Source organism: Gigantopelta aegis, chromosome 8, assembly GCF_016097555.1.
Source record: "Gigantopelta aegis isolate Gae_Host chromosome 8, Gae_host_genome, whole genome shotgun sequence".
Taxonomy (NCBI): Eukaryota; Metazoa; Mollusca; class Gastropoda; order Neomphalida; family Peltospiridae; genus Gigantopelta; species Gigantopelta aegis.
Genome location: NC_054706.1, coordinates 68,767,788 through 68,793,305, shown reverse-complemented (window position 1 = coordinate 68,793,305; position 25,518 = coordinate 68,767,788). Strand labels below are relative to the sequence as shown.

The following is a 25,518-nucleotide window of genomic DNA, read 5'->3' as shown; positions in this document are numbered from 1 at the left end:
TCTCTCTCTCTCTCTCTCTCTCTCTCTTTCATCATCAATAGAAATATCAATCTATAAACTTAGGTAGTGATGTGTAATTTGAAATAATTATACCCAAGTGTTGGGGCAGAAAGTCTATACAAATGTAACACCAGAAATGTTCAGTACTGGCGTCTACTTTTTTATAATTTGAAAAACCCAATGAAAGACATTTGAAATTAATAATAAAATAAAACACGTAAAGGAAAGATGGAACGAAAGTTATATAAATAATGGTTACTAGCGATATTTGTTAATTTGTCAAGTAAATAATATTGTTTAATTATTATTATTTTTTTTTTATTCTGAAAAAAATGCGTTTATTTTATTTTGAAACAAGGACATCGGATCAAACTACCAATAGCGCATGCGCGCTAGGTAGATGATGGTCACTAGTTTAGTTGTTATAGACCGGCCGTGGTTATATCGTCGGAAAAATAACTACTCCAGTCTCCAGGAATCTAATAACGAATATTTTGCATACAATGTATTCGTCAATTATCATTGTACCCATAGGCTTATATCCGGTTATTTTGACATGCTATTTGATACAACAATTCGAATTTGATGAATTACACGCAGGTTATTTGGCAAACTGCATCGTCCAGGACGAAACGCTAACGGAGATAGTATACCGTAGAAAAACTACCATGGACATTAAAAAGTTCTTCACTGCCATACCATGCCATGCCCAGACTCTTTTGCGAGTAGGGACGACACCGGATTCAAATGTCGGAGTTGTTGGTGAAGATGTTAAAGAAAAAACAGAGAAAAGAGTCACTTCTCAGACACGGTTGCCCATCTTACCGCCAGTGCCGTACCAGCCACGGGACGTCAACTGCATGACGGTGCAACGGCTCGCTAAACGAACGCTATGTTTTCAGCGCGCGTGGTTCGATAGCTTTCCATGGCTCCACTTTGACGCTAACGTTAGCGGAGTACTCTGCTTTACTTGTGCTGAAGCAGTATGCATGGACTTGGCCGGCATGGCGCGGTGTTCAGAGGACACATTTATTTCCAAGGGATTTTGCAACTGGAAGAAGGCAATTTAGAAATTCAAAATCCACGAAAAGACATCTGCACATATTTCTCATAGCAACCTGAAATTCCGGTCTTCCAACAACGACGTTGACGCACAGTTAAGTACGCACCATCTTGAAGAACAAACGAAGGCGCGCAACGCTCTGCTGAAGATTGTGACGACCGTCCAGTATCTAGCGCAGCAGGGACTGGCAATACGCGGCAAAGAGTCAAGCGACGGTAACTTCATGAAGTTGTTAGAGCTGCGGAGCAACGATGACGTCGTGTTACAGAGGTGGTTGACACGCACAACTTCATACACAAGCGTTGCCGTGCAAAACGAACTGTTAAAAATCATGGCACACATGGTGCTGCGAAAATATTTGCAAGAACGTGGGCCTTTTTGCAGTCATTGTCGACGGAACCCAAGACATCCAAGGCGTTGAACAGGAGGCAATATGCGTGCGATATATAGACGACGCTTACGACGTTCACGAGGACTTTATCGGTCTGTACAGCGTATCTGAGACGACTGGTGCCAGCCTCAGCAATATGCTGCAAGACGCGTTGCTCAGACTCAACCTCCCAATCACGCATCTGAGAGCGCAAACGTATGACGGAGCCAGCAATATGTCGGGCAAATACCAAGGCTGCCAAGCACTGATCAAGAAAGTACAACCACTGGCAAACTACACGCATTGCGGTGCACACATCACGCACCTCATCTGTGCGAAGGCCATCGAGAGTGCACCGTTCCTTCGCGATGCACCTCGACCCCCCCCCCCTGCAAAAAAATAAAAATATATGTATATGTATCAGTCCCCCCCACTTTTAAAACTGGATCGACGCCTATGGTCATTTCAACATAGCATCATTAATGCTTCTGAACTCGGCAAATGTGGTGTTATTCATGTCCAAAATGTTCTTGTCATAAACTTGTTCATTTCTTAAATGTCTTAACAACCCACATATTATCAAGTACAACGAACGAGGAGGCTATGGGGTGCCATCTTGCTTTCGGCATTCTACAACGAACTTTCCCAAAATAGAATTCAACTGAACATTTGTCATTTCGGTCAGTTTTTAAAAAATATATTCAACACCCTTTTCGTTTCGATGACATCTCCAGGCCTCAAACACGCCATAAGACCATTTAGTATTTTTCTTTGTTTTTACATTCCCATGACTGAATAAGAATTCCAATTTCTTCATCATTAACCGGTAGGCCAAAGCGTTAAAAATTTGAAGTTTCAGCTGTCTCACTAAAAACTTCGCCATGCTGCGATTGTAAACTGATTTCAAACTGTCCAACATCGACTTTAATTTTTTTCCATTTGAACACAAATTTGTGTCAAAATATCGTCGTCCATGTCATCAAAGGCACACTCGTTATCATTCTCAACAATTTCACAAATTTGTGTAAGAAACAAATCATCTTCATTAAAATGTGCTTCATGTCGGCATCGTTTTCTGTGGCTCATCCGCACCAGAGCAAATCGCAAATCAAAGTGACAAACATAATAAAGCATGTGCAATTCATATCCTAAACCTGAGTCGCACACAAAACGTGTAAATAGTGATAGTACTGTTATCACGTGAAATAGAACAATACCACCATCTGCACGGAATCGTTCATTACATGTTTATATAAAAACGGAGTGTTTTATTGAACGAAACACGAAACACTTTCCCACAGACAGGATAGTACATTCCACCGCCTTTGATAAACCAATTGTAGGACACTGGTTGGAACGGAAAAAAGCCCAGTGATAGACATCTACTGAGCTGGATAGATCCTGCGACCTCATCACCTAGGCGAGAGCTTTTACCACTGAGCTTTATCCCGCCGCCTGGCCATTGGGTTTCACAAGTACGGGTATATATTTTATCTTATCACAGAATGCTAAAACAACATTACCATCAGACCAATATAGAATATTTTTTAGATTAGTGCCCATCTTAATGCATTTTAATTTTCAATACGTGTGATAGTCCCCCCCCCCCCCCCCCCCCCTTTTGAGACGTTCGTAAGGTTGACACGAAAGGCAAATGTTTAATCTTTTTACAAGACACAGGAAAATAAAACAAACTACAAATAAGAATAAATGAATAAAAATGCACGTTTTATGTAACATACATTGTATGTCGCTTAGCACGTGCAAGTCACTACCTGCATGCTAATGTACTGTACTGACAAGCTGTCAGTATGTTATTTTCACTTTGAAATATCTACATACATACACGACTAATAAACTAATTTAAGTTTTCACTTTTCTTCAGTGTTGTGAAAACTCTTCACTCATTAAAAAAACCCAAATGGATATATTGCATTCTGAAGATCGAGAAACGGGTCCTAAAATATCTCTGCTTCTTTTGAAAACAGGTAAAAAAAAACCGCAACAAATTTTGTTGTTACTCAGCGATGTTTTTGTCAAAAGCCAAAAATTGTATTTGCCCTACATGTATGTGTTAACAATGTTTGTTTATACATTTCTGCATGTTTGATGCACCAATGATATCAATGACCCTCAAATGTCAGGGGTGTAACCTACATTATTATTTCCTATTGTAGTGTTTGAAGGGTACAAATGGGTTATAACTCCGATTTTATGTTTCCTACCGGTTCATGCTTTGTGAATATAAGGTCATTGCATGTCCCAAACACATTCCCACGGTTACATTCGATAAAACGCAGCTACTGTACAATAAAGTTCCAAAATGTGAATATTCGCAAAAACGCAGCCACGTGCAAACCATGTCACCACTGCACGTGCGTTGTCTGCACGTGCAACATGAACACCGACAGTATAAAAGTGCAGGGTGTTCGCTTGCCTGGCCTCTGTATCTGGCCGACAGTTGACAATCCAGGACATGCCACGTATCAGTGAACCGCAGAGAAACAATGCCATCGGCCGACTAGACGCAGGCGAATCCAGAACGGCCGTTGCCAGGGCATTCCATGTGTCCCCAAGCACCATCTCCAGACTGTGGGACCGTTACCAGCAACATGGATCAACACGTGACCTCCCTAGATCCGGTCGACCACGGGTCACTACCCCCGGGCAGGACCGCTACATCCGGGTACGCCACCTTCGGGAACGATTGACTACTGCCACCTCCACAGCCGCAGCAATACCAGGTTTGCGCAGGATATCCGACCAGACCGTACGGAACCGCCTACGTGAGGTAGGAATTCGTGCCAGACGTCCAGTTCGAGGTGTCATCTTAACACCACAACACCGTCGACTCCGACTGCAGTGGTGCCAGATTCATCGACAATGGCCTCAACTGCGATGGAGACAGGTGTGGTTCAGTGACGAGTCCCGATTTCTGCTCCGACGTCATGATGGAAGATGTCGCGTGTATAGGCGTCGTGGTGAACGTTATGCGGCAAACTGCGTGCAGGAAGTGGACAGATTCGGCGGGGGTTGTGTCATGGTGTGGGCAGCCATCTCACACACTGGCAGAACTGACCTGGTCCACGTGCAGGGCAACCTGAATGCACAGGGCTACATTGACCAGATCCTCCGGCCACACATCGTTCCAGTTATGGCCAACGCCAACGCAGTGTTCCAACATGACAACGCCAGGCCTCACACAGCAGGTCTCACAACGGCTTTCCTACAGAACAACATTAATGTCCTTCCTTGGCCATCGATATCACCGGATTTGAACCCAATTGAGCATCTATGGGACGAGTTGGACCGACGCCTCCGACAGCGACAACCACAGCCCCAGACCCTGCCCGAGCTGGCAGCAGCCTTGCAGGCCGAGTGGGCCACCATCCCCCGGGACGTCATCCGTACTCTGGTTGCTTCAATGGGCAGGCGGTGCCAGGCAGTTGTCAACACACGCGGAGACCACACCCAGTATTGACTCCAGATTACCTTGACCTTGGTGGTGTGTCCTATCACTTACTCACAATGGACTAGAGTGAATTGTGAACAATCCTGCAACATTTGGTAATTATCGGACTCGCCATTCAATAATTAAATCAATTCTCCAAATGTTACGACAATGTGGTTTTGCGTTTCTTCTTTTGAAGAGTATATATGTTGTCATGTCAAGAGTGTACCATTTTGAAGATCATCATCTAGTCCAAATTTAGAAAATAATTATACAGTTGTAAGAGATGTAGTTTTATATCCTTATTACCTCAGGGTTAGGCTACTGATAACAGGGAAAATATTTTTGATATTTTATCGGTGAGAAATATTCTGCATTGGTGTAACGTACAATACTATTAGATAATTTGACGCTTACAAACCACTGACTTTGTCGATACTAAATATAATGTCATCACGATTTGGCAAACACACAAAATCACGTCATGTAGTTTGAAGAGTTTGCCTTTATGGCTTTCTGTTTTCAGTGTTAAATTTGTAATAAAATGTCAGTTTAATGCAATTCATGTAAAATATTTTAACAATATATTATTATAGAACTTTGCTTTTTGAAAACTTATTTGTGAACGTGATTACAATACAAAGTTATAGCAATACTCAGAAACATTGTTTAAAGTGGTTTACATCGAACTACATATACTGATAGAAAGAAATAAAGGATCACACGGATAGTAACAAGAAATAATGACTGCATTAAAAATCAATTTATATTGTCAGAAATTGACTGGGAACATATAGGCAGCACATTCAACACTACAGACATTCAATCCCACATTACAACTTGGTATAAAATACTAAAATATTATGCTAGTTGTGAATTAAATTTGGTCTACAATTTGATGTGTTCCCTTATTTCTTTCCATCAGTATATATGTATGTGTAGGCCATGTATATAAAAAATAAAGGCTTTTAGAAAAAAAAAATAGCTGGGGGTAATAAATAGAATTAAAAACTTGGTACCAATTATTATAAAATTTATGTTCTTCGTGAAATAATTTTCACTTGGGACATATATTCGATAACTGGTAAATTGTTTATTATCCTCCATTTCCCTACTGTGTATTTTATTCTGTGTTGTTTTATTTTAAAATGCCCATCGTTGACAGGTTGTATTATGTCCGTCAGTCAGTCTGTCCATCTGTAAAGTTTTAGTTTTCGACCATATCTTCCTTATCAATTCCTGTGTGATCATTAAAACTTGCATGCATTGACATTTTGGGATTGGGATGTGTCATATACCAAAACTGGGTCACTACGACCTGCTTTTCACGCATTAAAAATAATACTTGTCTGGGACATACTACTACATACATGTACAACAACAACTGGTATCACAATATTGGCTTTATCCTGCCCAAGCGGAATAGCTGCTCGGCAAATGGTTACAGTGTTAAGATGATTTGCAATTACAATTAAGAAATGTTAAAATGTTTCATATATGATAAACATTTATTGATTCATCTTTCTGAATGATTATCAAACGGTGAAATAGCAGGACATATTTGAGCTGTATCTTCCAGGAGCACAAAAAAAAAGAGAAAAAGATTCCAGTTCTTACAAAAATCAGAAGTCATGTGGTGTTCAAATACTTGTATTAATGGGGACATTTTACGACATACCATATATAATGTACAAGTAGGCAGATGCTGATGAAAATTATGGTTTTACTAGTACAGTTGATCACAATTTGTAAAATAAAAACAAAAATCCATTTGCATATAATTTATTACACTGTAACAGCAACAAGTATTTGTAAAATACAGATCAGTGAACAGGTTTTAACTGCATACAGCAAAACACAGAATCACAGGAGGTAAATTTGTCATTTCATAATAAAAAAATCACAGGAGGTAAATTTGTCATCTCATAATCAAAAAGTTCTAACAAATCCATTATTTTGTCTCATAATTGCAAAATTTAAGGTGGCAAAATAATTTTAAATGGATAATAACTACATATATGCACCAAGTTGAGGATTATTGTCTTTATCACAAACAGTATATAGTTGTATATAGTTACATCAAGTTACATAGAAATGGATAAATTCTTTTGATATACAAACAAAAGGTATATTATGTGTAGTACCATGTAGATTCTTTTAATCTGTAAGTATTTAGATATCTATTTTTATTACATACCTATTCAATCTTACTATAGTAGTAAAGACATTTTGAAACTATGATAAATTTACTGTGTTGCACATATGTGCGATCTGGACCGTAACTTTTAAATGGGGAATTCCCTTTTTATTTTTACTGCAGTTAGCGCCTTTTATTTACTGCCGTCATATATGATTTACAAATTATGTCACATCATATTTGAAACATTACACAAGGCTGCTGTAGAGTAAGATTCTTAACGTTAAGCAAATCCATGAAAGGTGTTTTGATTATAGATTTAAGAAAGTGTTGTTACCACGTTAAATTAAAAACCGTTTTTGTAAAACATAAAAGAAGGTATGTAATAAATACAGAACTTCACATATGTTTTCGCTGGCTACTTATTGCACTCATCCTACGTTTACTTTTAACTTAAATGTTTTAACATGAATAATTGATAGGATCTGTTAAACATGGTGTTTAGAAAAGTTAAAGTAAGACACAACTACCGTACTGTTTATTAATTTTTACTACTTAATTTAACATGGTACATATAGTTATAGGATCTGTTAACTGGACTTCAGTATTAAGCCACAATTAATAACAGAAGAAACATTAACATTGGTTTTGTTGCACAAAATAAAATAAAACATAATACAATTTTAATAACAAATTATTTAATGTCTAATATTTTTCTTGTGTTAGCAGCTGTTTATATTCAGGATTCCACACCCAAGAGAATAGTATTCTATTTCACAAGACAGAATATATTAAAACAAGACTTCTGCAGAACTATGTGTCTAGCCTACCAGAAATGTTTTTGGTGCAACTATAAACCAAGTTTCATTGACCTTGGATTTAGTTTGTTAGAAACTGATCTAAACACAGAACTTTAATGTGAAACTTTGACGCGAGTTGACACCATCGTTGTCACCACTGACGTCAGAAAAGTAATACCTACATATACATCTTGCCTTTTAACTTCGTAGTGGCGAGACAAAAACCATAAGATAAAAGCCTCCAGTTTTGTTTTAATATATACATGGAGTTGTCATGCTTTTCACATTTATAATAAGCACACTTTGTGAGTTGGTATCTAACAACAAAATGACACATTTTACTTGATTAACCATAAATATATATACATATCGCAATGCTTGAACCAAAAACAAAGTCCCAAGTTACACTAACCGAATGGTTAGGTCAAACCCGATGGGTCGAACACTTTCTCGAGCACAGATAGGGTTAGAGCCAACAGGATTCAACTATATGTCTTTTAGCTGATTAATTTAACACGTGGTCACTAACTTAACACATGGCGACTGTTTTAAATGGTTACTAACTTAACACATGGCCACTATTTTAAGTGTTTTCTATTTTCTGTGTGTTATACTGTGCTGCTGTCTGTGATTATACTAAGACAGTTTGTCCTCAGTTTCTGCTTTGTCTTCAGTTTTACCTGTGTCCTTTGGATCTATCTTTGTGCGTAAAGACCTTAAGAAAATGTAAGCATTGTGTGACTTCTTATTGAACGGTGACGACAGTTCAGTTTCAGGATTCAACCATGAGATTTCCTTCTTGGGGTTCTTCTCTGCTTCAAGCCATCGTTCTAAAGGGGTTAAAATGGCCGGGACAGGTCGAGTTTTTTGTCTTTGTCTGCGTTTTCCTGAAACAATTTAATTTTTGTTAGATTAAATAAAAAAATTAAAAAAATTAAATTCAATAATATTGGATCATCTTCTTCTTGTAATGAATTCAAATGACAAAGACATCTTTAAAGACAATTTGTTTCCAAAAACACTTTGGTACAAAACCAAAATATCTTGAACATGTTTTATTTCATGATGCACTCAACACATTTTATTTAAGTATTATATGGTGTCGGACATATGGTTAAGGACCACACAGATATTGAGGGAGGAGACCTGTCGCCACTTCAATGGCTCTTTTTCGATTAGCAGCAAGGGATCTTTTATATGCACCATCCCACAAACAGGATAGTACATACCACGGCCTTTGTTACACCAGTTGTGGAGCACTGGCTGGAAATATATGGTAAGAGTCAGTTTTCAAATTATTTGTGGTAACATGCTGTGCATATACATGTAATGCACTGAAAGTAATACAGATCACACCCATTTACATTGGTCTTTTAATCCTATATAACTTGTCTTTTAAACCTAATATGGAGGTGGGAGGTAGCCCAGTGGTAAAGCTCTCGCTTGTTGCGTGATCGGTCTAGGATCAATCCCCGTTGGTGGACCCATTGGGCTATTTTTCATTCCAGCCAGTGCACCACGACTGGAATGTCAGGATGTGGTATATGTGCTATCCTGTCTGTGGGATAGTGCAGACAACAGTATATATATATATATATATAAAAAAAATCCCTACTACTAATGGAAAAATTAAGCGAGTGTCCTCTCTAAGACTGTATCTAGTCAAAATGAAGCGAGTGTCCTCTCTAAGACTATATCTAGTCAAACTTACCAAATGTTTGACATATCCTACAGCCAATGATTAATAAATCAATGTGCTCTAGTGGTGTCGTTAAATAAAACAAATTTTAACTTTATTTATATATTTAGGGGATAATATCAATGTGTTTTGTTGTTAACTATAAGGATTTATTACAAACTTTGAATTAAATATATGGAAAACGCAAAAATTAATATATTAACGAAAACACCACACATGAGGCTAAATTATAGCATATCGGACACATTCTTGGAATTTTGTCGCGGTAAATTCTGGTTGCCCACAACAGCATACATATATATGTATGTGTTTAACGACATACCTAGAGCACATTGATTTATGAATCGTCAGCTATTGGATGTCAAACATATGGTCATTTTGACAGTCATAGAGAGGAAAACCGCTACATTTTTCCATTAGTAGCAAGGGATCTTTTATATGCACCATCCCAGACAGGATAGCACATACCATGGCCTTTGATACACCAATGGGCCCACCGACGGGGATTGATCCCAAACCGAACACGCCATCGCGAACGCTTTACCCACTCTCACGTACATATATTGTCCGATTTATCACGAGAATTAACCAGTGAAAAAAAAGGCTTATATGCCAGTTGTATTAGAATACTTATAAATTTGTGAGTAATATTACATTCTATTTACCTTTATATTTCTGTGTAACTCCAATCAGCCTCTTGAACTCGCTCATCATGAAGTCGACCATCGCTGGATCATCCGGTCGACAGTTCTTGTCGGCACGCACGGTGCTGAAGATGTCGTTGAGTATGCTGAGCAGCATGTTGAGCAGGATGAAGACGGTGATGAGGATGAAGAGGAATAGGAAGAGGGGAGCCAGGACGGCGTCCACCTGCATCAGGGAGTCGATGTTCACCTTCATGAGCAGCATGGAGAACACCGTCTCGGTGGCCGTGATGAACGTTGCGTACTCGTAGTTCAGCGTGCCGAACACCAGGAAGCCGAACTGCACGAAGGCGAAGAACACGATGCTGAACACAATGAAGAAGTTGAAGAGTGGCCCTACGGCTCGCTTGAGCGTCGTCGACAGCTGGGCGATCTTGGCGTTGAAGCGGATCAGGCGGAGAAGTTTCAGCATGGAGAAGAAGAGCAGGAAGCCTTGAGTGAAGGTGAACACATCGTCCCACAGGACAATCCGCTGGAAGTTGATAAACGTTCCTGAAACAAAATATTTAAATGTTAAATGAGTTGGTAGAAATTGACAAACATTCCTGAAACAAAGTATTTCAATGTTAGATGAGTTGGTGGAAATTGATGAATGTTCCTGAAACAAAGTATTTCAATGTTAGATGAGCTGGTGGAAATTGATGAATGTTCCTGAAATGAAGTATTTTAATGTTAGATGAGTTGGTGGAAATTGTAAATGTTCCTAATATAAAGTATTTCACTGTTAGAAGAGTTGGTGGAAACTGATAAAGATTTCTGAAACAAGAATGGCTCAAGCCATGAAACTCATGACTCATAAAAAAAAAAAAAACCACTCGATTCCATCTCAGTTGCCAGTCAGTTTGAACTCCTGGATTATCAGAAATCAGACAAGGCTCAAAGCAGAGACAACAGCAAAAAAAGGCTGATTTTACATTGTTAAAGTAAACAAAAATAAAAAGGTAATTTTGGCCTTGGTAAAGTCCATCACAATTTTATGTTCACATTTATTTTGTTAAAATTTTATTTATTTAATTTATTATGTTTAAAATGAAGTATTACTAAGGTGTTGCTCAATTAAACAAGTCATTATAGCTGTCAAATGAGTTTTTCAAACATGATACACCAACGAATCATCTTCCTTACCAGGGTTTTTCTTCAAGGTGCCAAGTGCCAGACTGGTCAAGATGTGATGGACTCCATAGAAGGCGCACATGATGATCGCCGTGGTGATGTTGAGGATCTCGATACAGTTCCAGAACTGTCTGAAGTATGCCCGGCCTTGAGTCTTCAGATCCCGGTAGATCATCACCATGAAGTAGACGGTGAACGCCACAAAGATCAGATCCACGATGATGATGAACAGAGCGCTGGGTCCGATATACCGGTACAGCCTTAGGGGAGAGATCTGCTGGAATGGAATGGAACTCCCTGACGGAGGAACCTCCAGCAACAGGGATATGGAGCAGAACAGATTCACAAATGGGTTGTAGACATTAACCTCCAGGAACAAGGCTTTCGTCTGCCGATCTAGCCACTGGTTGTCCTTGAGGTCCTGTATGACACTCTGTGCTGTGCTGAGGTCATTGCCAAGCGCAGCCACGTATCCACCTCCACTGTACGTGGCAAATATGCCAACACTGGGTGCCCCCGACAGTTCCAGCACAGATTTGTAGATCCATGGTTCTGATGCTGCTGTGGAGGATGAGGTGTTCAAGGGCAGCCATCCTACATCATAGTCGGTGCTGTCGTAGGTGGAGAGTCCATAATCACCAAAACATTTCCTGATCACAGAGGAAAATGGTGGAGGAACGGTGCAGGTGTCTGAAAATATTCACAGAAAAATATTGAAGATTTTGCGATGTATGATTCATCAATTTCATTTTAATATATACCTCACTGGTATAGTTCGCCAATATTAGTTTTGACAAAATGTTTAACAACTACCGTATATCGTATATCACCGTGTATTAGCCGACTGTGGATAAGCCGACCCCTTAGATTGTCCCTCAGTATCTGGTACAAAAAGGCTGGTATGACGTATAGGCCGACTCAGCTTTGACGTAATTGAAACAGGCAAAAATATAGATATATTTAATCGAGATAATGTCGGTCAATCGCTGGAATGTTTTGGTGAACAGTATAATGTACAAACACTATTTATGAAAAAAATCTCCAAATGTGGGACAACGTTGTTGTGTTTTTTTATTTCTCAATTGAATCACATGGGCATCGCTAGCTGCTGATAAATGTAGTTTCACTTTTATACAGCAGTGTAAATATCATTTAACACGCACGATAGGTAAAAATACTGGTTGAAGTTACATTCTCTGGTTACCATATTATAACATCATGTACAAATGTGAAATACAAGCTCAAATGCACTTTAAAGTCGTGTGTGTTCGCTGTGAACGGATATCGTCAAACGTATATGCTTGATTCGTTGCCTGTGCCACCATAGCTCGGCAAAGCACAAAAGCCTGTTGTCAGTTTCAGTTAACACGTGCGTTTGCCAATTTCAAATTGTAGGGTTTGTCTCAAAAAATTAAAATAGAAATCTTGCGTGTACGAAGAACGTTCGGTTGAGGATACGGTACTAGTCTTTAGTTAAAACTGGTTTGATCTTGACAACGTATTATTGACAGTCGTACCTTCCTATTTCAGAATTGATACTTTATAAAGTGTTACTAGAACTTTCAAAGTTTAGTTTGTATACTAGTAACACATTAATCATGTATATATTTTTAAAATAAAATATACTAAAGTAGACAATGAACGTTTTCACTTCTTAATTTTATGTTAAAATCAACAAATTCAAATAAATATTATTTTGTTTAGAAAGGGTAAAGCTGGGGGGGGTAGGGGTGGGGTGTTGTTTAACGACATCAAATATAGGCCTAAAGCATACTGATTTAATAATCATCCGACCCCATACAACTGTAAATAAAATGTGGAGTGCGTCGTTAAATAAAACATATCCTATCCTTCCTTCCATCTGCTATTGGATGTCTAACATTTGGTAATTTTGACATATAATCTTAGAGGAATCGGGTGCATGTGCAGGGGGAGGGTATTGGAGGTCGAAACCCTTACTTGCCCAAGCTTAAAAAAAATTGAAATGTATTTTTTGGGGGAGCATGGCCCCATATAAACTTTGCTCAACACAGTCTATAACCCCAACCCCGCTGAAATCCCTGCACACGTACCTTGGAAACCCGCTACATTTGTTTTTAGCACGGTACCATCCCACAGGCAGGATATCACATACCATGGTCTTTTTGTATACCCGCCGATGGGGATCGATCCTAGACTGACCACGCATTCCCAAAAAACACCTTTTTAGGTCTAAGTAATGAATAAAAATAACATATAGTCTTGAAAAATGTTACGTAAATCGAACACAGTACCTCTTCCTCTACCCCTAGAGTGTTACGTAATTAGTAACACCCCCTTACATGTAACACGTATGCCAACAGCTGGCCACTGTGAAAATTTAAAGGCAAATCCCCCACCCACCGACCCCTGGAAAAGCATTGTACCATACCTCTATGGATATAAATATGTTTTGGAGATATGAGACAACCCCTCAATCAAGACAGTTAAATTTGTTCAAAAACTGCGAAATCTCAAGTGATCTCTTGTTGGCGACTTCTATCCTTGTGATAAGCCAATGAAAACCGAGATCAGTATGAGCCCGTCAAAAGTGTCCCACTTTCAAAATACTGGCTTTGTTTTTGACCTGGATAAGCCAGCGTAGTGAAACCAGTGCGGTGTCATATATGCACTGAAAGTAATTGGATTTTCTGTTCTATATGCTTAAATAATAAAAATATTCCAGGGAATGTAGTTTTAAATAACAACGTGAAGGTTTTGAAGCCTAGATTGACTAACAAGTTTTCGTTGGTATCGTATTTCCGTACACACTGATATTTTATTGTATTTTCTGAAGACATTTTTTGTTGTGTATTGGCCAACCCCTCTTCTCTTGGTAGTATTTAGAGGCATAAAAAGTCGGTTAATACACAGCGATATACAGTACCACCTGCTTTTTAAAAACTATTCCTTTTTATTACATACCCATTTAATTTTACTACAGTAATAAAGACATTCTGGCCAAGCAATAATTTTTCAAAACCACATACTAGTTGTTTTGCCATGTTATTTATTGCACTTATTTATAGTGTGCAAGATTTATACAAACTGACCGCTATGTGGTCTTGTGGTATAATATTATTGCTCACTATAAACTTGTGCAATAAATAACATGGCAAAACAACTGGTATGGGGCTTCTGTCTGTTTATTACCAAATCATCCGGGAACATCACTGCATGTCTTTCTGTTTGGATTTCTTCTCCTAAGGATATCAGTATTTTCTCATGCAGTGTTAAAATATATGTTTGAAATGGCTTTAGTAGGAAGTTATCAGCAATAACATACTGCTTCTCAGTAACATTGGGCTTAACTCGTATATTGTTAAAAGCAAACCGAGGTTAATGGAAAACTTTGAATAAATGTTTGAATAGAATAGTTTTAGTAAAATGTAACACACAGTAACATAATAATATGTGTAACTTATACATCACTAAAAGCAAAATGAAATTTATAACTGTGAACTTTGAATAAAGGTTTAAAGATATCTGACATCATACCTTGTAGAACTCTGTGCTGTCGGAGTCTTGGCTGGCCGATCCGGTAGTGGACAAGATCGGATAAAAACATCACGTCACTTCCAGGCAGGCTGTTATTGTTGTAAAACGTCTGAGCATACAGGTTAGGAAGCAGCCTGTCAAATGTCCAGTTCCAGAAAGATTCAAATGACTTGATCTGCAGAGATATGAAAAAAATATCAGCATTAAAGTAGCAACAACTAAATAATATTCACTTCATGAAAGATATGCATCAGAACTTTACCCAAAATAAGCATGCCTCCAAAATATGCAAGAGTATCAAAGCAAATGATGTGTGCCCAATCCATTTGTTTTTATATGCAATAAAATATGTTTCAATCAATTAAACATGTGGACTACTAAATCAATAGACAACAAAACCACTAAAACATTGAATCTTTAGAACCTTACAAACTAACTTGAAACACATTTCTAAATATCTACAACCCTTCAGCAGATGAAGGCTTGGTTGGCACCCATCTGTTAATTACAATGGTGTACTTAAAAAACCAAAAACAAGAAACAACTCATTCCCTCACACTGCCAAAATTAGAAAGATTTAAAGCCTAACCCTATTAAACCTCTATTAATAACGGTCACAAACATTTTAATAATGCTACTGAATGAACAAAAACTTACCTCATTAAAACCAGCACTCATGGTTTTTGTTTTTCTCACAAACATGTTGTTCATTGTCTCAACCATCTGAAATGACTTTGTGTCTCGGCTTTCAAAACAGAGGATGGCTATGACTGTCAAGTAGAAGACATATGCACCAATCTCCTTAAAGATGGCGACCAGTCGATTCTGTTTCTTTCTGTAATCTCGAGCTTGGTTCACACTTTTAATATCAGGGGGATTTTCAACATATGGTCTCCTATGAACTGTGGAAATAAAATGTGTAAAATAATGGAAGAAGAAAAGAAAACATATTTAACTACAAAGCACAGATCATGTTGGGATGTTTGGATCAGTACACTAAACAGGAGCATGATTGGAATGATCCAAACATATTGAACTACAAAGCACAGATCATGTTGGGATGTTTGGATCAGTACACTAAACAGGAGCATGATTGGAATGATTAATAGGTCAAGTTGTGTTCGAGAAGAAAAAACCAACAGATTTACTCATAGCAATTAAAGCAATTTCTTGCCTACTTTCTTTAACTACTGATAACAGTTACCGAAGCCATCTTTTAATAGTAAATCTTCAAATTTGAAAAGTGCCGAAAGAAAGTTCCTTGTTCAAATCTGTTGAGTAGAAAGTGATTAATTTGTTACAAATACCTGCTTTGACTGAATGAATGTACCCCGAGTGAGGTCTTGGTTTGACAGTTCTCTGCATGCCTGCGATGATATCAGTCTTTGTAAATCCAGTAGTCTCCTCCTCACCATGTTCAGCTTTGCGAAATATCAATGTCAATATGATGGCCACAGCCAATATCTAAAAACAAAACAATATCAATGTCAACACGATGGCCACAGCCAATATCTAAAAACCAAACAATATCAATGTGATGGCCACAGCCAATATCTAAAAACAAACCAATATCAACGTCAACACGATGGCCAGAGCCAATATCTAAAAACCAAACAATATCAATGTCAACATGATGGCCACAGCCAATATCTAAAAACCAAACAATATCAATGTGATGGCCACAGCCAATATCTAAAAACAAACCAATATCAACGTCAACACGATGGCCACAGCCAATATCTAAAAACAAACCAATATCAACGTCAACACGATGGCCACAGCCAATATCTAAAAACCAAACAATATCAATGTCAACACGATGGCCACAGCCAATATCTAAAAACCAAACAATATCAATGTGATGGCCACAGCCAATATCTAAAAACAAACCAATATCAACGTCAACACGATGGCCACAGCCAATATCTAAAAACAAACCAATATCAACGTCAACACGATGGCCACAGCCAATATCTAAAAACCAAACAATATCAATGTCAACATGATGGCCACAGCCAATATCTAAAAACCAAACAATATCAATGTCAACACGATGGCCACAGCCAATATCTAAAAACCAAACAATATCAATCAATGTGATGGCCACAGCCAATATCTAAAAACCAAACAATATCAATGTCAACACGATGGCCACAGCCAATATCTAAAAACCAAACAATATCAATGTCAACACGATGGCCACAGCCAATATCTAAAAACCAAACAATATCAATGTCAACATGATGGCCACAGCCAATATCTAAAAACCAAACAATATCAATGTGATGGCCACAGCCAATATCTAAAAACAAACCAATATCAACGTCAACACGATGGCCACAGCCAATATCTAAAAACAAACCAATATCAACGTCAACACGATGGCCACAGCCAATATCTAAAAACAAAACAATATCAATGTCAACATGATGGCCACAGCCAATATCTAAAAACCAAACAATATCAATGTGATGGCCACAGCCAATATCTAAAAACAAACCAATATCAACGTCAACACGATGGCCACAGCCAATATCTAAAAACAAACCAATATCAACGTCAACACGATGGCCACAGCCAATATCTAAAAACAAAACAATATCAATGTCAACACGATGGCCACAGCCAATATCTAAAAACAAAACAATATCAATGTCAACACGATGGCCACAGCCAATATCTAAAAACAAAACAATATCAATGTAAAAATGATGACCAGCATTATATTTATAATTGCGATGATATGTTTTTCCTTTTTAGTGGGGGAGATGTTCAGACTGGTATTTCTGAGGGAAGATGGCTATATAAAAAATGCATAATACTTCAATTCTGAATTCTACATATGACAGGATGATGTGCCCTTTTGATATGCATTTCATCTCCTCCCTGAATATTGTAGATTCCCCTTTCAAACATTGAACCCCTCCATAGAAGAATCCTTCATCCACCCCTGTGCACTCTTTACATTATTGCATTATTTATAAATCAATATATTTAAGACAAAAACTAAATCTTTTTTTAACTGATATTTTTTTTTAAGGATTTAATGGTTCTTATCCCTGTAATCAGCAAAGTTTACCTTCAGAGGTTGAATGAGCAGTACGGACTCTAGAAACCCGAGAAAGAAGGACGTCATCCATTTTGAAGACTTGTCAAAGCCCCACTCCATGCTGTAGAGGATGGTGAAGAATGCCGGCACTAAGACCGACACGGCCACCAGGAACCAGGCAATGTAAACAACCCAGTGAGGAAACATGCAGCCATTCTTCTTCGTCGTCTTACCAGCACTAATAACCCCGTCCTCGCGATCAAACCTGGCGTCTGGTTCCGTGGACAGACTCCTCTTTTCAACAGTGAAAATAGCGCTTGGACTTACAGCTCTTTCTTCTATCTCTGCAGCAGCTTCAGCTGTCATCGTACTGTCTGCAGTTCCATCACCATTATAAGGCTTGATGGCCATTTTGTCTTTCTTTGTCTGCCTCTTTGGTGCTGCCTTTCTGAAGAGCGTCACGATGACCAGGTTAACGGGCACGACGAGAAGACTCATCAGGATGCTGGTGGTCAGCTCTTGAGGGGAGAATGTGAAGGGCCCCAGGTGAACCTCCTGTGTGTTCTGCAGACCCTCGGTGGTCTTGTACCACATGGCGTTGCCGATCATCGTGGTGAACAGCAGAGACAGGCAGCAGGAGAGGCGCTGCACACGGGTGAATGTGCTCTTGGTCGGCCGGGACAGGATGGAGAACCAGATGTGGCCATCGGTGAGGTCCTGTTTGCTCTTGAACATCACCAGGTGGGAGAACGCCTCCAGCTCGTCACGGGTTGCAACTCCCAGAAAGCGTTCTATCTGACCATCATCCTTGTCCAGTGCAAGCCAACGATCACAGAGGAAGACGTACCTGAAATATAATTATGTTGGTGACATTCCCGGTTCATTTACATGGACCAAAATTACCTTTTATTTTTATTTACTTTTGCAATGTAAAAGTAGCCTGTTTTGCTTTTAGTCTCTGTTTTTATATGTTATAAGATAGGTGGACTGTAGTCCCCACAAGGAACACCTTTTTTTATACTATAAAATTTACTACAAGTTATTTATTTCTCAGCCGATTGTTTTCTAAATTGCACACAAAAATTTGTTTTTGTTATTTCCAAAACACTTTTCCTTTTTTTTACGTCAGACCAAACTCAAATTATTTACAAAAAACATTTTTGTAGGAGGATGTGATGGACTATAGGTATACATTTGAGGGCATTCAATGGATATTATTATTTAATTATATCGGGTGTCCCCACAAAATGATAACCTTGCTGAATATGGATTTGCATAAAAAGGTATAGGGACTGTAACTTTGATATTAACCATTACTATATCAGGGTTCATAGCCTTAAATACCAAACAAACTTTTACCTACCATTTTCAAAGATTTTTACACAGTAGTCAAAGACAATAGAATGCAATAAAAATACCAAATCAGTTCGTTTACGTTGCTGCCCATGGCAAGCAATTATTGTTTTTTTACATGCATCATGAGTTTTTTTACATGCATCATGACAGGTTAAAGCTTGTAAATAAAAGTATTGTGTTATGATGTAGCTATGCCAACACAAGGAAGGTCAGAATATTAACGTTAATTGAAGAAAAATGAACAATGAAATAAAAGAATGAACACAATATTAGAATTTAAAGACTTTTACAGACTTTTATTACAATTCAAAGACTTTCAAAGACCTAAAAATTATTTTTTCAAATTCAAAGATTTTCAAGGAATTTAAAGACCATTAAGAACCCTGTATATGGATATATGCCACCTACAATCCAAGAGGAAATTTCTAATTGTACTTACATTTGTCAGCACAGTATGACTACCCTGAGACTAATTCAAGAAGAGCAAGAATGTTTTTTTAAAGTGCTACAAAATGATTAAGTATCAAAGCTATATTTAAATACATTTAATGTTAACATTTTAAATGGTCCTGCCAAATCTTACATGGTATGTTAAGGGAGCAATTAATAATTCCCCTAAAAAAAAAATCAAAGCCAGATCTCCTGGTATGAAATTATTTTCTTTGATTTCGCACACTAGAACACACAGCTACCTTTCATCTCTCTGAATATCCTTGACAACCACCATGTTGAGATACCAGTCGGCATCAACTCCGTTCCCCGAGTTATCATGCCATATTCTGAGAAAGATCAAAGGACCGAGCAATGCCGGAACACTGAGTATGTAACTGTTGACACTGCCTCTTGTGAAATCCTGTTCAGAATATTAATAGTAAAGTTAAAGTTTGTTTTGTTTATCGACACCACTAGAGCACATTGAATATATTGAATATTAATACATGTAGTAACACAAATTATGATTGAAACGAAGTAGATTTCAAATAAAATAAACCATTAATTTATATGAAAAAAGAAGCCTATTAGCCTATAGAGCTCTGCTCTTTAATTTTCAATTTTGTCATTAGTAGATAATTTATTAATTTATAAAGACCACCTAATGTTAAATTTTTATTAATTTTTTTAAAATTAAAAAAAAATTCAACAATATCTATCTATTAATTTGTGAAGATTACTCCTGAGAATACTTATACTTCAAACTTTCCAAAATATATCTCCATTAGTGTGAAAAATGCCCCAGAGAATCATAATACCAAGATTCAGAACTATGCAATCAAAGCTCTAAAAGATAGACAATAGAGAAGATGGACATTAGAGAAGATGGACATTAGAGAAGATAGACATTAGAGAAGACAGACAATAGAGAAGATAGACATCATAGAAGATAGACATCAGAGAAGATAGACATTAGAGAAGATAGGCAATAGAGAAGATAGACAATAGAGAAGATAGACAATAGAGAAGATAGACATTAGAGACGATAGACAATAGAGAAGATCGACATTAGAGAAGACTGACAATATTTCCAAAATATATCTCCATTAGTTTGTGAAGAATGCCCCAGAGAATCATAATACCAAGTTTTAGAACTATGCAATAAAAACTATAAAAGATATACAATAGAGAAGATAGACATTAGAGAAGATGGACAATAGAGAAGATAGACATTAGAGAAAACAGACAATAGAGAAGACAGACAATAGAAAAGATAGACATCAGAGAAGATAGACATCAGAGAAGATAGACAATAGTGAAGATTGACAATAGAGAAGATAGACAATAGAGAAAATAAACAATAGAGAAGATAGACATTAGAGACGATAGACAATAGAGAAGATCAACATTAGAGAAGATTGACAATAGGGAAGATAGACAATATTTCCAAAATATATCTCCATTAGTTTGTGAAGAATGACCCAGAGAATCATAATACCAAGTTTTAGAACTATGCAGTAAAAACTCTAAAAGATAGACAATAGAGAAGATAGTCATTCGAGAAGATAGACATCAGAGAAGATAGACAATAGAGAAGACAAACAGATAGACAATATTTCCAAAATATATCTCCATTAGTTTGTGAAGAATGCCCCAGAGAATCATAATACCAAATTTTAGAACTATGCAATCAAAACTCTAAAAGATAGACATCAGAGAAGATAGACAATAGAGAAGATAGACAATAGAGAATAAGACAATAGAGAAGATAGACAATAGAGAAGATAGACAACAGAAAAGATAGAATTTCAACACATAATCTCTATTTTAGAATACATTACTTGATGATAGACATCTGTACATGACTCACTCGGTTCTTTTCATCAAGTAAACACCTGATTTCAGAATCCTCGTCTTCCCCTCCCAGCACGACGTAGACCCGAGACTTGGTTCCACAGTTACGAGCCATTCCCGTGAACACTGTCACTTGGTAGTGATACACATCTGATGGTAGGTTGTCGAGAAGTGGGGTCACACACCACTGAAAAACGCCACACCAAAACCACACCTCCAATATTTGTCCTAATTACTTGCAACAAGTTTAAAAAAAAAAAATATTTTGAAACCTTTTTTCAATATTTCAGTCATAAATACTTCCAGTCAGTTTTTAATTCAATGTTTTGGTGGTAGATCAAGATGGCTTGCCTGTAGTGTATGTACCCACTTGTCAGTCTCGTTGTTAATTCATTGAGGTGCATAATCTGCATATGTGGATTGCTCAAACAGGCACATCTCTTGCATGGCCTTTATATACAGAGGTTCATGTGTACAAGTAAGACATCTTTCTTTTTCTTTTCTTTGTTTGATAAACCCAGAAAAGCCTATAACATACATCTTTTAAAAAATATTTATACACAAATCTATTTTGTGGATAGACAAGGCACCACATCCCAACTCCCAAGATGTCCCACAGGATATCTACATGTATGACTGAAACAATCTCCCAGTTTTGAAGAAATGTATCTCGTGTTAAAAGAGAATCAATCAATCATGAGTTACTATTTTTTTTAAATTTCGTTCAACGTCTGAACACTTTGAAAACGAAGCACCAAACTGAAGACTTATTCTCGTGAGCCATTCATTACATATTGGGGCGGGATTTAGCTCAGTTGGTTGAGTGCTTGCTTGAGGTGATTATGTCACAGGATCGAATCACCTCGGTGGATCCATTCAGCTGACTGTTGTTTTTTCTTGTTACCACCAGTGCACCACAACTGGACAAAGGCTGTGGCATGTGCTTTCCTGTCTGTGGGAAAGTGCATATAAAAGATCCCTTGCTGCATTAGGAAAAATGTAGCGGGTTTCCTCTGATGACTACGTGCCAGATTTACCAAATGTTTGACATCCAATAGCTGATGATCAATTAATCAATGTGCTCCAGTGGTGTCGTTAAACAAAACAAACTCCTTTTTTTCCCCATTACATATCATCTTTTACTACCCCGGCAGTCACTCATAATGGGGAACATATTTTAAGTAATTTCTACGAGAGAAATATTATGCTTTCATGTAACATACAATATCATTTGATGATTTGATGCTGACACACCAATGACCTTATCAGTACTAAAGATGACATAATCACAATTTGATGTCAAATACATGTAGTTAAAAGTTCATGTTTATGGCTTTCTGTTCACATTGTTAAATTTGTATTAAAATGTTGCTGTAATGCAATTCATTATAGATTCTTTGTTTTAAACAGAATAAATAGAACTTTGGTTGTTGAAAATTATCTTTGAACTTGATTAAAATACAAAGTTATAGCAATACTCAGAACAGTATGTAAAGTGATTAACATCATTTTCATTTGTCACTCGCTAAAGATCAGTTTAGATTCGAAACCGATCACAATCACAATTGAGGCACCAAAAACTGAAGACTCATTCTTGTGAATTTAAACATAATTTCATCAGCACTTACTTTGACAATGTCTTTCTTGTCGAGTCTCCTCATAAAGAAGACTAAGATGAAGTAAAGAGCGAGGACCACGATGACAGTCGAGAAGACAGCTGCGTTGTCAGCGAGGTTGGCAAACTTGTCAAACACCGTGTTGAAATTAATCGTGTTGGGGGGCACGAAGAAACTCGCTCCAAAGTTAGTTGCGTGACTGGCCCGGCATTCCACTTTATCAAATGTTGTTTTTGGTCCAAACTGCACAGTGAAAAGATACAAAAGATACATAAACTTACATGTACATTGATAACTGATGCAATTAAGAAAATGTCTACAGCAAGAAGTAAGCCATGGAAAACAAAATTGAATATAGTCCACAGCAGAATTTGTTTTTGTTTGTGGTCCAAACTGAGGAAAAAGACACACCAGTTAAAAATGATAAACATAGTATTCAAAATAGAAATAATATATTCTGAGACTTGTTACAGGACTTGACCTGGCACCCACCACCTCTTTCTGGCAGTGTATTGCAGCCTACTGATATACCCCGATTTCTGAGACTTGTTACAGGACTTGACCTGGCACCCACCACCTCTTTCTGGTAGTGTATTGCACCCTACTGGCATACCTCGATTTCTGAGACTCGTTACAGGACTTGACCTGGCACCCACCACCTCTTTCTGGTAGTGTATTGCACCCTACTGGCATACCCCGATTTCTGAGACTTGTTACAGGACTTGACCTGGCACCCACCACCTCTTTCTGGTAGTGCATTGCACCCTACTGGCATACCCCGATTTCTGAGACTCGTTACAGGACTTGACCTGGCACCCACCACCTCTTTCTGGTAGTGCATTGCACCCTACTGGCATACCTTGATTTCTGAGACTCGTTACAGGACTTGACCTGGCACCCACCACCTCTTTCTGGTAGTGTATTGCACCCTACTGGCATACCCCGATTTCTGAGACTTGTTACAGGACTTGACCTGGCACCCACCACCTCTTTCTGGTAGTGCATTGCACCCTACTGGCATACCCCGATTTCTGAGACTTGTTACAGGACTTGACCTGGCACCCACCACCTCTTTCTGGTAGTGCATTGCACCCTACTGGCATACCCCGATTTCTGAGACTTGTTACAGGACTTGACCTGGCACCCACCACCTCTTTCTGGTAGTGCATTGCACCCTACTGGCATACCTCGATTTCTGAGACTCGTTACAGGACTTGACCTGGCACCCACCACATCTGTAGTGTATTGCACCCTACTGGCATACCCCGATTTCCGACTCGTTACAGGACTTGACCTGGCACCCACCACATCTTTCTGGTAGTGTATTGCACCCTACTGACATACCCCGATTTCTGAGACTGGTTACAGGACTTGACCTGGCACCCACCACATCTTTCTGATAGTGCATTGCACCCTACTGGCATACCCCGATTTCTGAGACTGGTTACAGGACTTGACCTGGCACCCACCACCTCTTTCTGGTAGTGCATTGCACCCTACTGGCATACCCCGATTTCTGAAACTGGTTACAGGACTTGACCTGGCACCCACCACCTCTTTCTGGTAGTGCATTGCACCCTACTGGCATACCCCGATTTCCGACTCGTTACAGGACTTGACCTGGCACCCACCACCTCTTTTTGGTAGTGTATTGCACCCTACTGGCATACCCCGATTTCCGACTCGTTACAGGACTTGACCTGGCACCCACCACCTCTTTCTGGTAGTGTATTGCACCCTACTGGCATACCCCGATTTCCGACTCGTTACAGGACTTGACCTGACACCCACCACCTCTTTCTGGTAGTGTATTGCACCCTACTGGCATACCCCGATTTCTGAGACTCGTTACAGGACTTGACCTGGCACCCACCACCTCTTTCTGGCAGTGTATTGCACCCTACTGACAATGCCCCTGTTGTCTCTCACTCCATTCATATAGTTAATCGATTCCTAATCCTGCCCCTATTGGCAAAATCATCTATAATGCAATAGAGATGTAGAAATGTTATTGACATCCTGACAGCATGCCAAACCATTCCATAATTAAACATTCTATTAATGACTGTCTTTCACTCTTCATTATAAAAAAAATAAAAAAAAAAAAAAAAAAATTGTAGCAGAAGCCATGAAACTGCCATATACATTGCACTCACCACGACACCAGTTGAGGACCACAGATTTTTCTCATCCCAGTAGTAGCAGGCTGCTGAGAACATTGTCACGTTTATCAAAGGCGACAGCACAGATATATCTATGAAAAAACAAAAAAACTCACTATAGCATATATAGATGTTATAGCTGCTTGACGAGGGATATAACTAGAATCGTACATGAGGGAAATACATGGCAATGTTC

General features: G+C 38.3%; 2 protein-coding genes across 2 annotated transcripts in view; one reads left to right on the top strand and one right to left on the bottom strand.

Moving 5' to 3' along the window:
- The first annotated feature begins 668 nt into the window (after positions 1-668).
- On the top strand, positions 669-7,786 carry LOC121379795 (zinc finger MYM-type protein 1-like). Its single transcript, XM_041508448.1, has 4 exons — positions 669-910; positions 1,115-1,278; positions 1,448-1,790; positions 7,765-7,786. The coding sequence occupies exons 1-4, from the start codon at positions 669-671 to the stop codon at positions 7,784-7,786; spliced, it is 771 nt and encodes a 256-aa protein (XP_041364382.1).
- LOC121379794 overlaps positions 7,309-25,518 on the bottom strand; it is a 64,240-nt gene continuing 46,030 nt past the window's right edge. Inside the window, exons 25-35 of the mRNA XM_041508447.1 lie at positions 25,317-25,414; positions 23,173-23,403; positions 21,561-21,731; positions 19,951-20,111; positions 17,933-18,749; positions 16,161-16,317; positions 15,511-15,755; positions 14,854-15,028; positions 11,350-12,027; positions 10,186-10,716; positions 7,309-8,708 (exon numbers count right to left, since the gene is read on the bottom strand). Coding sequence (XP_041364381.1) covers positions 8,458-8,708; positions 10,186-10,716; positions 11,350-12,027; positions 14,854-15,028; positions 15,511-15,755; positions 16,161-16,317; positions 17,933-18,749; positions 19,951-20,111; positions 21,561-21,731; positions 23,173-23,403; positions 25,317-25,414 — 3,515 coding nt within the window. The 3' untranslated portion in view covers positions 7,309-8,457. The remainder of the gene's footprint in view (positions 8,709-10,185; positions 10,717-11,349; positions 12,028-14,853; positions 15,029-15,510; positions 15,756-16,160; positions 16,318-17,932; positions 18,750-19,950; positions 20,112-21,560; positions 21,732-23,172; positions 23,404-25,316; positions 25,415-25,518) is intronic.

What these genes read in the sequence shown, in the direction of transcription:
- LOC121379795 (XM_041508448.1), top strand. Translation starts at nt 669, where the DNA reads ATGGACATTAAAAAGTTCTTCACTGCCATACCATGCCATGCCCAGACT. An exon ending in CGGCAAAGAGTCAAGCGACG is followed by an intron (nt 1,279 to 1,447) that starts GTAACTTCATGA and finishes GCCTTTTTGCAG; the next exon opens with TCATTGTCGACGGAACCCAA. An exon ending in AAGGCCATCGAGAGTGCACC is followed by an intron (nt 1,791 to 7,764) that starts GTTCCTTCGCGA and finishes GTTTATATTCAG; the next exon opens with GATTCCACACCCAAGAGAAT.